General features: G+C 40.2%; 1 protein-coding gene across 1 annotated transcript; it reads left to right on the top strand.

Moving 5' to 3' along the window:
• Window positions 1-604: 604 nt before the first annotated feature.
• On the top strand, window positions 605-13,213 carry LOC119732490 (phospholipid scramblase 1-like). The gene is made up of 8 exons (XM_038206020.1): window positions 605-799; window positions 1,748-1,973; window positions 5,380-5,456; window positions 7,571-7,701; window positions 8,313-8,433; window positions 9,155-9,257; window positions 10,930-10,988; window positions 12,185-13,213. Exons 1-8 carry the CDS (start codon window positions 776-778, stop codon window positions 12,218-12,220), a joined length of 777 nt encoding a protein of 258 aa, XP_038061948.1. The 5' UTR covers window positions 605-775; the 3' UTR covers window positions 12,221-13,213.
• Window positions 13,214-14,515: the final 1,302 nt, after the last annotated feature.

The raw sequence follows: 14,515 nt of genomic DNA, 5'->3' as shown, positions 1-14,515 counted from the left end.
CCAACACAAGCACTCCCACAGCCTACTTAAGGAGCAACATCTCCAACTCTCTTCAGTCTCCTGACGATGACTAGAGCACATGGGCATCACCAAGATTTTTCCGGGGGGGGGGGGGGGAAAGCAATTTTTTCCCCAAAATTCCTTAACTTTTTCATTATATTCTCAATTTATCATTTTTCCGAGCGTGAGCAGGGGAGCATTTGCCCTCCCCTCCCCTCCCCCCATCAAATTAACACCAATATGGCTTCGCACCTCTTTTTCGTTTTCCAGGCCCCCCCCCCCCCCCGCGACGCCCATGCTAGTGCAGGCTAGTCGAAACGTTGAGACCAAAGACGAGTTCTTTTAGAACTGAAAGCAGGACTGACTCTTACCAGAACTAAAAGCTACTTAACGAAGTTAAGCGGGACAAGGTCTAAATCAGAACTAAACATCTTTTTGATAGCGATATAGTTGTTACCACAAGGTGTTACCCCAAACCGAAACGATACCATTATTTAATAAGGTGATTTGATAATCGAAATACAGATAAAGCCGTTCAAGCTTTTCTGTTTATTCACGGATTACGTGCTGTTTGTTATGTGGACAAGACTGCAGCTGTTATATAACGCAGTTAAGGTTAAAATGTTCTTTCAGTTACAACTGCTCACTTCGCATCTTTCCTGCGGCCGAGAGCACATAATATTTATAGCTCCATGATACAACGCACACTGACGGTGCGATATCCCGCCAAAGATAGAATTATTGGTCTACACAACCGATACAAGGTGTGAAAAATATGACAGACTCTGGCTCCGTAGAGGTAAGTCATGTTGTCAGGTTATTGTTTTGTCGGTGGTGGCAGGTGCGTTATTCTATGACTGGCGCTTTTGGAGGCATGGGTGGCTTGTGCGTAAAGCGCTCGCCTCTCACCAAGGTGACCACGCGGTTCGAATCCTGGCCGCGGATCACATGTGAGTAGAGTTGTGCGTTGGTTCTCTCCTGTGCCACGAGGGTTTTTCTCCGGGCCCTCCGGTTTTCCTCCCTCCGGAAAAATCAAACGCTATCTCAGGCTGTGTTCCGTGGTCATATATGGGTCGATGTGGCCGGCAGCCATAGGCGCCTTTACGTGCCAGCGGCCCGACCACGTTGTAGCCGCGTACTTCGCAATTCAGCATACCAGCTGCGAGTAAGGATGATTAGCCTGAGCCTCCCAAATTATTATTATTTTATATAGCTGCATAATAAAAACATAATACGTGTCCATAATATTGTGAACAGCTCCCGCTTGAACTTGCTTTCCACATCTCTTTGTCACCAAATGGGCAGCGGCACAAGATGCACAACTGCCGTCCCACATTGAGACTTGGTGTTTATTGTTGTGTTTTATTACTTTTGGTAGAAAAATTTTGTCGGTTGTTAAATTTCAACGAAAAAAAATAATGGTGACCAATGAGGGTTAGCCTTGCTCTATCATTAATACAAGTAATGTTTGCTTTTGAAATTTTTAGAATTCTGATTTTTAACCCTCCATATACTAACTAGGAAAACTTATCCCTTAATAACATGTTGTCCATTGGGTATGATCATCCAATCCTCTATTGAGACAAACTAAATTAAAGATCTCTGCCGTTGGGAATCCTTAAGTTTATAGTGCACATGTATGATAAAAACTAACGCCACAAAAGCAGCTTCAATTGTTTATTTCATTTTGGCATATGTAAATACATATACTCGTGCAAACGGTTCATTGTTTCTAACACAACTTAAGGTAAAACAACCTCCCGCCAGCAACAACGGCCAGCAATGGATGGCCATGCCCCAACTCAATGGTGGTGCATCAGGGGTGCCACCGGGCCTGGAGTATCTAGCTCAGATAGATCAACTCGTCATACATCAACAGATTGAACTCTTTGAGGCATTGAGTGGTATCGAGTGCAAGAACCGCTACGTCATAAAGAATACACTGGGCCAGCAGGTGTATTACGCCTATGAAGGTACAGTTTTGTTCTCAGACAAGTCGTTTCTTGATTTTGAATAGGTAGAAGCCAGGAGCGATTAATAGTTTATGCGATATTTATGTCATAACACATAGATCACTCTATAACATCAGGTTTTTATACTTTGGTTGAAACGGCTAAAATGTTGTCACTAAAAAAAACCCATTTTCCGTGTCCTAAGCAAGGGCTCGTGTTTCAAATTGGCATCACTAAACAAACACAAAGTTCAAACATGATCGCATTTCTTATACAATTTTTTTTTTGAACTGCAATGTAATGGTCTGGTACAAAATTACATAAACCACTGTTTCCAATATTTCTGATTGTTATTAACCAAATTCGTTCAACTAGCATTCAAACTCATTTTCATGCGCTATAAGAAAAGAAATCCTGAATCTTTTTCAGATTCAGGATTTTCTTTGGTGAAAACGCTTCAATTTAAAATTTGCAACATTCGTTTAAAGGCATATAGGATCATTTGCTTTTCACGCATTCAGTTCGTTTCCAATAATAACACCACTCAAAATCCAAAGAAGCTAACCTTTTCGTAGCGTTTTTTTTTTCCCATACTGGCGAACAGGTTGCAGCGCGCCTTTTCCGTACCGGCGAACATGCAACCTCCAAAATGAGTCATTATTGACTGATCGTTAGAAATAGCTACACATCTTGATTTCTTCGAAATGATAGAACAAGCCAGACGCAATCATCTCACATGGTGTTTAGTACCAGTACGATCTTTAATCTATTTAAGCTTTTTGATAATCATTCGGTAGGTTACTTTTGGGATAGATGCAAATGATCCTATATATATGCCTGTAATAAGAAACGCTCATTCGTCGACCGGGTTTATAGGCCTAATCCTTTTCGTTTAAAGTTGGTGTATGCGTGCTTTTTGGGTGTGGCACCTTGAACAATAGATTTTCAAATTAAATTGATAATTTTCTAGCATAAGCTATCCAGTGAGATATCGCACGAAAAATCGGCCCACGACAAGTAATCAATTAATCAATTTCAACCTTTGAATATGATGTGCGCAATTTCTGAACTGGAGCGCGCCATTTAAAACAACTTTTAAAAACTGTATATAGTTCCCTCCGATTACATCTTTTTAGCTTGAGCATTTATATATTCGTAAATTATTTATAATTTATATTTTCTTGCATCTTTGTTTATTAATTTACCACAATGTCTTCCTTTCTGAAGTTTCGCATCTTTTGTTGAAATCCTCATTTTTTTTTCCTCATTTTGTTCTGTCACAGCAACAAATAAACAATGTGATGCTTTAAATCCCGTTAGACGTGGACTTGGAAGCAACAAAATAATCTACTTGAACATTTTGTCACAAAGCCTGCAGCCCATGAACAGTAATTTCCCTGACGAACAGTGAACCTTCGGAAACCCGGGCGCATACTGTTTGTGCGTAGCCATTCTTAAAGATAATTGACACCATTTGCCAAGGAACAGCGATATTCAATTAATTTGAAGCAGATTTTTAAAAACTAACCTGTCGAAATTTCAGATCAGTATAGATGGGCACTACATGTGTTATCTTTTTTTAAAGAAACTGTGAAAATGCATCTTCATTTTTCTCGACGCAAAGAATATATAGTTTCCGTTGTTTGGTAATATAATAATATTTGCGAGAAAATGACGGACATGTCTCTAAGTTGAAACTGACAGGCGCAATGATTTCACAGGATGATCCTATTATTTACTTACAATCGAGAAGGATATTGTTATCAATTTTGGCAATTTTGGTTTGAATGTTTGCAACAAGTGTCCATCACCTGTAAAGTTGGATACATCTTCTGTGATGAACAGTTCGCATACCGCTATAGCCATAATGAAGTATAGCGCGAAATTAACAGCTGCATTAAACTTGGCTGCATCATTTTGATGAATTTGATCTAGAAAACCAACCTATCGTATACCGACGTATTATTATGCTGTTGTCACCATATGAACTTAATTATTACTCGCGGATTTTTATATTGCTTCACTCTGCTGCCGATCTAAATGTATTAGTGCGTCATGTACGCTACCTGGACCAGGTTTACATTGATAAGAAAAAAGATCGATGCGCGTTAGGTTTGTGTGAAATTTAATTTGCAAAGTTTTGGAGATATTACGAAGAAAAAGCGAAGGACAGATAAAACCGGCACCACACCTAGGCTTACTGAATCATGATGTTGGCTATAGTTCGAAAGATCAAATAAACATTCACATGGGCGACATATCGCCCGTGTTTAAATTGTTTGCTCAAAGGATCGCATGACGGAAATAGCTAACTGCATTCAGCCATGAGTCCGTAGACGAAACGAAGTGATTATGTAATGATATATGCTAATAATATAAAGTGTTTCGACAACCTTATCAACAACAACATAAGATTGATAGGGCCAAAGGTCATACATGTACCACAGTATTTACAATGTAGAGCATATTAGAAAAACAATTACAATGTTGTTTATAATTCGATTAACCCGACCCGGTCGGGTCCCACATTTTTTTCTCAACGAAAAAGTAATGAAACAAACAAATAAAAAAAAATTCTCCAAAGTTACGTGTACGAAAACTTTTGACGTTTGACGTAATATAACAACCATAATCTTATATTTTGGGGGATTTCTTTGAACTTGTTCAAGTCTCCCACGTTAAGCAACAATTCGTCCAATCTGTTTTTGCCCAATTTAGGGGCACCTCCTCTCCCCTCCCCCCCCCTGTTTTTTTTTTGTTTTCTGGGCTTAATATCAAGATGTTATCATTGTTCATATGATTTCCCATCTAGTTTTCTTAGGGTAATTAACTCTGCCAGTAAGCAACTTGGAAACCAAAATTGGAAACCCATCAACACGGTTTGTTGGAAAGACTAATTGATGATATCTGGGAAAAGGCTAATGGTTTATCATAATTCGTCAACTGAAAAGAAATGTTTAAGAGTTCAATTGGGAACCTTGTACCGTTGGGTACACAGCTTTATGCAATCCCATTCCTAATCTTTGCAAATATTATTTGGACACCAACTGTTCGACATTAAATTTCATGGAATAGCAACTTGTATTGAAGTATTGCGCCTATCAAATGTCCCCCCCCCCCCCCCCCCGCTGCCCCCGGTCCGTTGTCGGGATTTGGTCACGTTTGCAGGGTGGGGATTTTGGTCACTCAAATTACATTGTTAACATTGGCGTACTGCATGGAATGGCAATCACTAGGTCGGGGATTGTCACTTAAATTTTGCCCGAGAGGTGGGGATTTTGTCACTTGAAAAGTGACAATCCCCACGTCTTGGGTGGGGCAGCCCGGGGGAGGGGTGGGGGAAACAATTGATAGGCGCATAATTGTTAAAGATGTACTGCCAATATGTTCTTCAATGTTAACTTGAAATTGTTGTTGTTTCTTGTAGAGTCGAGTTTCTGCCACCGCTGTTGGTGCGGCGCAGGTCGAGGGTTTGTCATGCATATTGTGGACAACCAGTACCAGGTAGGAATTAATATAGGTTTTTTCGGCCAAGTTAGCAGATTTGGCGGCCAAATTGGTGACCAAGCAACCATTTTCGCACGAATTTGAATGCACGTTGAGATTAACATTCAATTACCTAAAAACACCAATCAATTTCATGTTAAAAGCATGCGATTTCACATTTAAATCATTCAAATTAAAATTGCACAAACGAGCATCCAAATTTGCCGGAGCTTCAAGCTGTGTATAAGATTGGTCATTCGAATTCACCATATTAAGCAAGCATGTGTGTAAAGTAAGCAAAGTAATTCGAAATAGGTCCATGTCGTTCCGTTGTTTGTTAGAATAAGATGGAGTGCTTTTGTTCCAATTTGGAAACATGGGCGTCACGGGGGGGGGGGGGGAGGGGGAAGCAGGGGGCGCTTTCTCCCCCCCCCCCAAAAAAAAAAGAGGGGGGGAGGGAAAAAAGGAAAAGAAAAAGAGGCACGAAGTCATATTGCTGTAAATTTAATGAGTTGGGGGGATGTCCGTGCCCCCTCTAAAACTGATAAATCAAGAATATGATGGGAAATACAGGCATTTTTTCTTTTTGGGGGGGGAATATGTTTTGCCCCCCCTCTAGAAAAAAATCCTGGGGACGCCCATGTTGGAAATATAGATGAAACCTCCAACAAGACTCTGCGACTACGTACTCTGATCACCATGCAAACTGTTAGATTGAAGCACTAGAAATATAAATATGCCGGCTCATGGGCGTTACATGAGAATTCAAATGTAGACCCTGGTCGTTTGATCGAAGCTTTCGATGGCAATGCCCAAGACTATCTTGAACTTGCAGACAAGCTTGCCTTACACAGATCTACTGACAGGTCAAATGTAGCAACGTATCTCAGATATGGCAGACAGAAAAACCTGCCAAGAGGAGGGGCAAGAAAAACAAAAATGGACCACGATCTGAAGCAGAAAAGAAATTGAAAGGGTGAAAGAAATCAAAAGACTCGCATCGTCTACTTTCGTTTACTTTTATTTTAAATGCAAATAGTGCTAAATAGAATGCGCGGAAATGAAAACGAAAACAAGAATCTGATGCAAATAACCTTAAACCAAACCGACTGCTAAATTGAATGATCACTTAAACCGAATGACATAACTTCAATTTAGGATGTGTTAAACATGAAAATGTCAGGTCTTAAAAACGAATTTGAACGCCTGAAATCTAATACGAACCACGGGAATGACAGCAGGACGCTACGTCGCTTCAAATTGGCCACTTTCAAGATGAATTCGAATGAATTTTTTTTCGAAATTGGCCGTGAAAACCTATATAACGTGATGGAAAAACCAGGCGCGTTACTCATAGTCATCTGACACATGCATGGGGGCGCTGTTCAATGAGGACCGTACATGACGCAATTGTTTGTTTTTCTGTATCATTTGTGTCCCCGCGGTTCTCTAAAACAAAGTGGCCAAATAGCGCCATGACGAGCATATTTGGCGGCAAGGAAGTACATTATACCGTAAATAACCACCATGGGCGTCGCGAGGGGGGGGGGGGGGGGGGGGGGGGGGGCGGCGCGCCTTTGCCAGCCCAGCCTGGGGCGCTAACCCCAGGCTAATTCATATCAGTACCGGTATATGGTTTTCAAGAGTGATTCTTGATGCAACGCATCCTTTTTTCAATCGAAATTGAATGGACCAGTTATGTAAGGTTTGATATTGGCAGGAAAAACTTATGTAAATATCATTCGTTTAAATGTATTAGTTTTCTTCAGCATGGTGGAATATTGAGTGTATACTTGACGCATCCCCCCCCCCAAAAAAAACCCAATCATTCCTAATTAGAACGCCTATATCAGTACACTTTCCCTGCACCATTATACTCAAGTGATCATTCGCATTCTAAAGTTGATTTCCTTCGTCGACTGCATGGGTAAAATTGCTTATAATATTTATGCAGTAATTAGTTGCGAGGGTGAATCCGGCTGCAAAAATCCCGAAATTTCCTTTTTACTGCAGAATTTCCTTTTAGCCATGCAGAAACGCTTTGTATATGACAGGGGTGAGTTAACTGTTAACTGGTTTAGTGTGCCGGTCCCTTGACTGACGTCACCTTCTTATTGTAATTGTACATATAGGAAGTTATGCGATTGGTTCGTCCGTTCAAGTGTTGTGCTGGTTGTTGTTGGTGTGCAGACGCAGCTTGCTGCTCCTACGAGATCAATATCGAGTCACCACCGGGACAAGTCATTGGAAGCGTCCGGCAAATGTGAGTGTGGATAAAAGTGGCTTCTTCAAAATGATGTGCAACAATGCAAAACACATCCTCACAATATAATAGTGTTTGAATCCACAATGGTTTTGAAAGCATTATAGTATACAAATATTGACTCATGGGACTGCTTCGAGTGGTGTAGTATAAAACAAGCCTCCCGAGGTGAACCATGAAGCATTCTATTTTTCCCGAGGCGAATAGAATGCTTCATGGATCACCGAGGGCGGCTATAGTTTTACTACACCACGAGATAAAGCAGTCAATATTTGTTTTATAACACCTCTCCCATAGATTCTGCTTGTTTTTAAGCGATAACTGATTAATTTACTCTTATTTGAATGCGAAATTGAATGGAAATTCAACAAAATAAAAGGAGCAAACAGAACAGTTTTCATTCATGTTGTCGTCCAATGTGCACTCCCATATCGACAGTAGTCTCATCCCAAACATGTGGTAATTAGCGTACGTTCATGCAGATGTAAGGATGCCATTCTCTTTGCTTTAACATTGCATGTAAGCTTCGTTTCAACATTACTTTAATTAACGACAATATTATGCTCTATTTTTGTCACGAGCATTATTTCACCACTCCTGCGTATTTTCAGAGGAAGTAAGTGGAAACCTATGTATGAAATCCTGGATGATAGCAGAGCTACGGTGCTTAGGATTGGCGGACCATGCTGCCCTTGTCAGACAATCTGCTGCACTGCTGATGTGGACTTTAAGGTAAGCTGTACAATCTATTCTGATAATCACAATAAATTGCTGCAGTGAACTAGAGCACACTTCCAATAACTCTACTCCATTGGTCATGCATGATTATTACTCAAACAGCAAACATCAGGAAATACATACTTCTACAGTAGTCCGAGTAACTAGGACTATACGAATCGCCTTTTTTTGACATTTGGAGATGGTCGGGCTATAGTAGGGTCCTAGGATCATAAAGTACATGGCGGTATCAATAACCTCTTTTGACAATTTTCACTCGTACCCCCTATCAAAATCTTAAGATTTCACCCCAAAGCAGTCCTCAAACTGCCTGATGCTGCCCTGTAGCTTCAGTGGGAATGAAAATACAAATGGTGGTGGTTAGGTTCACATGCCTTTGGGAAGAAAAGAGAATTTCACCTTCAATTTGGGAAACGCATCCTTGTCGCACACGCCTTGTTGGAGGCTGCTATTTTTAATTCAGGAAAAATTGACTGGCATCATGTACAGATGCAGACTAATCACAGGGCACTTTGATTGGTCGCCATGGCGACCAATCCAGGAGACCAATCATAGTGCCCTGTGATGTCTGATGTCAATATTTAAAGAGTATATAGTAACGTCAAAGATAGGGCTTTTATCCGTCACCAAGTTTCCTCAAGTCCACATTATTTTGAAGAAGTATTGTGTAGTCAGCTTCATTACTGAGCAATGATTCTGATCTTTCCCGTTACAGATAAAGGGAAGTGATGGAGTAACTGATGTAGGCAAGGTGTCCAAGCAATGGGGTGGATTCTTCCGCGAGGTTATCACTCAGGCAGATAATTTCAGTTGCACATGTGAGTTAAGCTTACGGTCATGGTATATTTTGAACTTGTTGGTCGGATTCAGTTGTGGTATGTATTGATGTCTTTTGTCCAAACAATGCACCGTTACTGTGGTCTAGTGTAAGGGTGAGGCATGGACATTTTGAAGAAGTATTATTCCGATTAATGGTATTTCATAATGTTGCACAATGAATAAAGAAGTCATTACAAAGAACTTCCGGGGTTTGTTGTTCAGAACGTACTTTTTCCAATGCCGAATTGCGTTCAAGATATCGGGCTGGTTCCCGACCCAAACCAGCAGGCCTACATTGCAAAAACCGTGTTTAGCATTTGAACACTTTTCGAAACACTTTCTTGCTATTAGTTTGTAAACATATTTGAATACTAAACATGTTTAGAGCAAGGATGGATAGTGTTAAGCAATAATATTGAAATAGATGTTTTGGAATGTAATACATTATAATGTTTAACTTTTATGTTTACAAAGTGTAGCACGATTGTGTTTAATTGCACAGTTTTAAGAGTGTATCGTATGGGGGGGATTGAGGGTACCCTGAATTGTTCTTGTTGAAATTAGCCAGCCGTAGAAAATATGAAAAGGCTGGAGGGGGAGGGGGGGGGGGCTCTTGGTATCATTGGACGCTTTCGGGCGTTGATAGGAGGCTTCGCCTATCAGGAGGCTTTGCCGCCTCACCGATTAAATCATGAACACACTTACATAGACCTACACATTTTCCGCTTGGTATTGGCGATCGATGTACAAGATAATACAACTATATAGCTTATTGTCGCATAAGGTATCTTATTTTCTTTTCCTTTCCTATTTTAATCGCTACGTTGCTACGTAGCGGCTTCCCTGAAAACCAAAGAAATATTTCTTCGCCCAGAAGAGTTTTGTGAATCAAACGGAACTGAAAGTGGCGTTCCCCGTATAGGCCTATACTCTTAACATATTCCTTTTTTCCTTAATAAATTTTCAAATTGTATGTTCATTCCAACCAAAAAAACTCTTCCCCCCCCCCCCCCCTTCCTCTCTGGATATCTACAACCCTCTGAAAAAAGATTTTGTTTTGGGCAACAACAAATCCGCTTTACGAGCAGACTGACTCCCGGTCCGTCCGTACATTATCGATATTGTGGGTCTGGAACCATCCTATCCCGTGAGAATGGAATTATTGTCTGGCAGACTGGCAGTCAATAATTCGAAATTGTAAAGTAATAACTAAACAATGGACCCCCATTTTTCAGTTGATGTCTCATTCAAAAGTGACCAACTTTTGTATTGCTATATATAGAAAAAATTAGAAAAGGACTACTTTTCGGGATGACACTCGAAACTAGAACGGGAAAGCAACTTTAACGTTAATTTCTCCGTCCTGTGGGTTTTCAATTCCTAAAAGGATGTCGTGCCAACGGTATAAGATTTTCCCGTCCAAATTCATTTTTGATAGTTGATGTTGAAGTGCACTTGCCAATCAAGTTTTCTATAGTTTATTTCACACACTAAACACATCTATCAATTTTTTCAATCTTAGAGAAAACACAGGCCTACCTAAAACACGGAAAATAGCAGTTTTTGAATCTTTGTGGAGGACATCCAATTTTTACCTTCACTTTTGACAATTCTACTACATTATTAATTTACGTGGTTTTTCTCACTTTTTACGTTATTATTGTCTTGTAGTTCCAATGGACATGGATGTTCGAATGAAAGCAACTCTTTTGGGTGCTTCGTTTCTTATCGTAAGTATTAAAAACGATGTTCCTGATCCTCAATAAGTTATTCTGTAAGGTGTAGTTTAAAAAAAATATTAAAATATATACAGGGTGAGTCCAAAAAGGCGGAACCCAACCCCCAAAATTACATTTTATATTCATAAAAATGTTTAGCACTAAAAATAATAATGACTGGTAAGCCAATTTCAAAAGGTACTTTTGGATGGAAAAATGACTGAATTTGTCAATCCGTTCAGAAATGTGTTGGCATCCCTCTGTCTCGGAAGACAATGGAGTATCTGCGCCTTGGTCAGTCCGTTGAACTTGCGCAACGCCTGCTGTGGCTGTAGAGCCCAATGCGGGAGTTACAGGTCCTTTGGCATTTGCTGCAGGTGTAGTTGGTGGTGGTGGCGACGGGAGCTGCCTGATGCCTCTGCCGCCTGCGGGTCCTCCTTTCTTCCCACTGACTCTTCCTCCTCTCCTCGGCTTGCAGGACCCCTGCCGTGACAGTAGATCGCCAGGTGGCGCGATCTGATCATTGTGTTTAAATGGTGATATTCTTGAACAGATTGAGCAATTTTGGTGGGTTTTTTTTTACATCTAACAGTAGCTTATGAAATGGCTGTCCAGTCATTTTAATTGATGGTGCTACATATTTTTTTTTAAATATGAAAGATATTTTATGGGGTTTGGGTTTCGCTTTTTTTAATCACCCTGTAGCGCCTGCCTTATTCTACGAATTTACGTTCATAACTGTTGAGCAAAATTGCAAAGAAAACAAACCTTTATGCAGAAACGTAGTACATTATTCATAATGTAGTACCAGTGGTACCACTATTGTTACCGAGAATGTCCCATTTCTTTTAACACCGATATTTGCAGGTGTGATTTTGTGTGATAATTTCACCAGACTTAGGCCTACATGATGCATTTCAATATGAAGGTGTGAGATGTAGTGATGTACATTGCCGATAGTATATGCCTGATGAAATAACAACGCAAATTTGTGATTTAACACGCAACTTTTTACGAGCCGCATATACGTCTCCGACGCACCGTAAGCGTGTACTGAGCGGGCGTGCGATCCATCACTGAAATAAACTTCCAAACGTCCTTAAAGTTGCAAATCCAGCGGCTAGGTTTTTTTTTTTTTAAATAGAATGTTTAGTTTATCTATTGGGCCTAAAGACCATTCAATTTTATCACTTCTATATTTTTTTCAGGACTACATGTATTTCGAGAAGGAAAACAACAACTAACCGAAGACTTCCATGACATCAGCCGCCCATGGACGAAAACTTCACAAAAGAGAACAGAAGAAGTAGGCGTAGCTATACGGTTTAACATAGGCCCTTAACAGTCTTACAAAATGTTCTTAAGATCATTGTCATCTCACACACAACACTTGGGAAATCGTTTCTCATCTCTGGACCGAAGTTGATTGTGTCTAACGATCATATTGATTTCCCAATAATTTTGGCATGCACTTTTGTCAGGTTAACGTTGCACATATTGGTGTTACGCATCATTCACGTGTTTGTGTGTTATAATATCTGATTTCATTGAGTTGGCATTTCCCTTAATTAACTTGGTTCAATTTCGATTAATATTTTTAGAGATTTATTCGATTTTCAGATCAAAAATTTGAAATTATATATGCACAATTCAAAAATAAGAATTTCATTTTGAAAAGACTATACAGTTGTTGCTTTTGTGTTACCTGTAAGAGTACTTACTTATAAAAAAAAAACAAGGTGATATATGTCCGAATTCGAAGGTACGGCAGCCATCACTTCTTATACAGTCAAATTTAGTTCAAAAGTCATGATTCCGTATACCGTGATTGTACAAGTATGTTTTCCGTTTTTCATAAATACATTTGGACTTTTGGAAGGCAAACCAAATTACCGATGATCCATCCCTGTGCACTGATTATAAAGAGAAGTGTAGCCTTGCTATATAACACATAATCATTTCCGTTGATGTAGTACCGGTAGGACAGGTTTTAGTTTTAAATTTAAGGGGGGGGGGGCTATAATTAAAGAATGCATTGTACTCAAAAGTGGGCTAATGCGGTTCTTTTTTCGTCTATCACTTTAATTGTCGGGTTATTTTTAAATTCTTTTTTTTCTTTTGCATTCATTTTATTAGCTGTTGGCCCAATATGTATTCCAAATAGAAACAGACCCCTCCGACCGAGTAGACACCTTGCAACTTACTGTGATTATGAATAAAGGTCAGATAACTGGTAATTTGTTTTTGTTTTTTCAACCATCGGATCCGAGTGCGCATTACCAACGCGAGCGTCCATTTCCATTCGTCGTCTCCACGGCATCATGCCCGTCGCTAAGGGGGTCCGAGCTTGCAGCCTGGAGGCGTTGTAGTTATTAAAACCGTGGAGGAAGCCTATTTTTCAGTGTTGTAGTACTAGTAGGCCTACTCGAGTATTTTTTTCCGTACTCGTACTCACCCATTTTTTTTATCCTGTACTCATACTCGTACTCGAACGGTACTTATAGCAATCCAAGATTGCCGCCAAGATGGCCTCCAAGATGGCTGCCAAATTATAAAAATAATACTTTTTCGATTCCTCACACCCAAATCACCCCGAAAAAATTGTGCATTTGTCTTCCTATGATGCCTAGTTCAAAAGTTACGTCAAATAACAAAAGTTTCGTCGAAATCCAAGATGGCCACCAAGATGGCCGCCAAGATGGCTGCCAAATTATGAAAATAACGCTTTCATCGATTCCTCACACCCAAATTACCCCGGAATTGTCTGTCTATATCGATGCCTGATTATATTTCAGTAACCAATTTTCGTCGAAATCCAGGATGGAACCGCATGGAACAATATTTGATGTTGGGGACATCAAATATCTTTATTAGACAAAGGTTTACAAAAAAGGATGTTAGAAAATATACCCAGGGGTGCATGGGAACCCTGTATTCCTACTAGACTACTACTTGTTCCAGTTTTACTCTGCAATACATGTACATGTGGCTACACTTCATGAAGTTCATGGTTTAATTAAGTTGTTCAATTGTGTAAAGTTGAGAATGTTCACCTTTGTTCATATGTGTTACGTTCATGAACTATCTCGTTTTGTCTTTAATGTGTGAAAAGTCCCAGGGAGTATAACGTTCCCATGAAAATGTACTCGTACTCGTATTCGTACTCGTACTCATGGAAAAGTACTCGTACACGTTCTCATGGAAAAGTACTCGACTGCTATTTTTGACTTCCATTCGGACTGTATGAAATGTGAATAATTAATCAAAATAAAAAGCGCACTCTACCCCTAAAACCATCCCCCCCCCCCGCTTTCGAATTTGCATTTTCGGTTGCCCGGAAAATTGAAGGAAATGTTGGGGCCGTCCTTGGTGCTCCCGCACTACGTGCTGGTGCCCCCCCCCCCCCCAAAAAAAATCCTGGCTATGCCACTGGCCCCAGCCCCCCCCCCCCCCCCCAACAATAAGCGATGAACTACAATTGTTTTTCTTGTGGTTTGCCTCCGGCCCCCCCCTCCCCCTCTTAAATTGTGTGCCCCCCC

Source organism: Patiria miniata, unplaced genomic scaffold, assembly GCF_015706575.1.
Source record: "Patiria miniata isolate m_02_andy unplaced genomic scaffold, ASM1570657v1 HiC_scaffold_24, whole genome shotgun sequence".
Classification (NCBI taxonomy): domain Eukaryota; kingdom Metazoa; phylum Echinodermata; class Asteroidea; order Valvatida; family Asterinidae; genus Patiria; species Patiria miniata.
The sequence above is the reverse complement of the archived record's forward strand: the minus strand, read 5'-3'. Positions and strand labels throughout refer to the sequence as shown.

Bases quoted from the DNA above. Each gene is read 5' to 3' on its own strand.
- LOC119732490 (XM_038206020.1), top strand. From the start codon at position 776: ATGACAGACTCTGGCTCCGTAGAG. The intron at 800-1,747 runs GTAAGTCATGTT...ACACAACTTAAG, and splicing joins CAGACTCTGGCTCCGTAGAG to GTAAAACAACCTCCCGCCAG. The intron at 9,258-10,929 runs GTGAGTTAAGCT...ATTGTCTTGTAG, and splicing joins AGATAATTTCAGTTGCACAT to TTCCAATGGACATGGATGTT.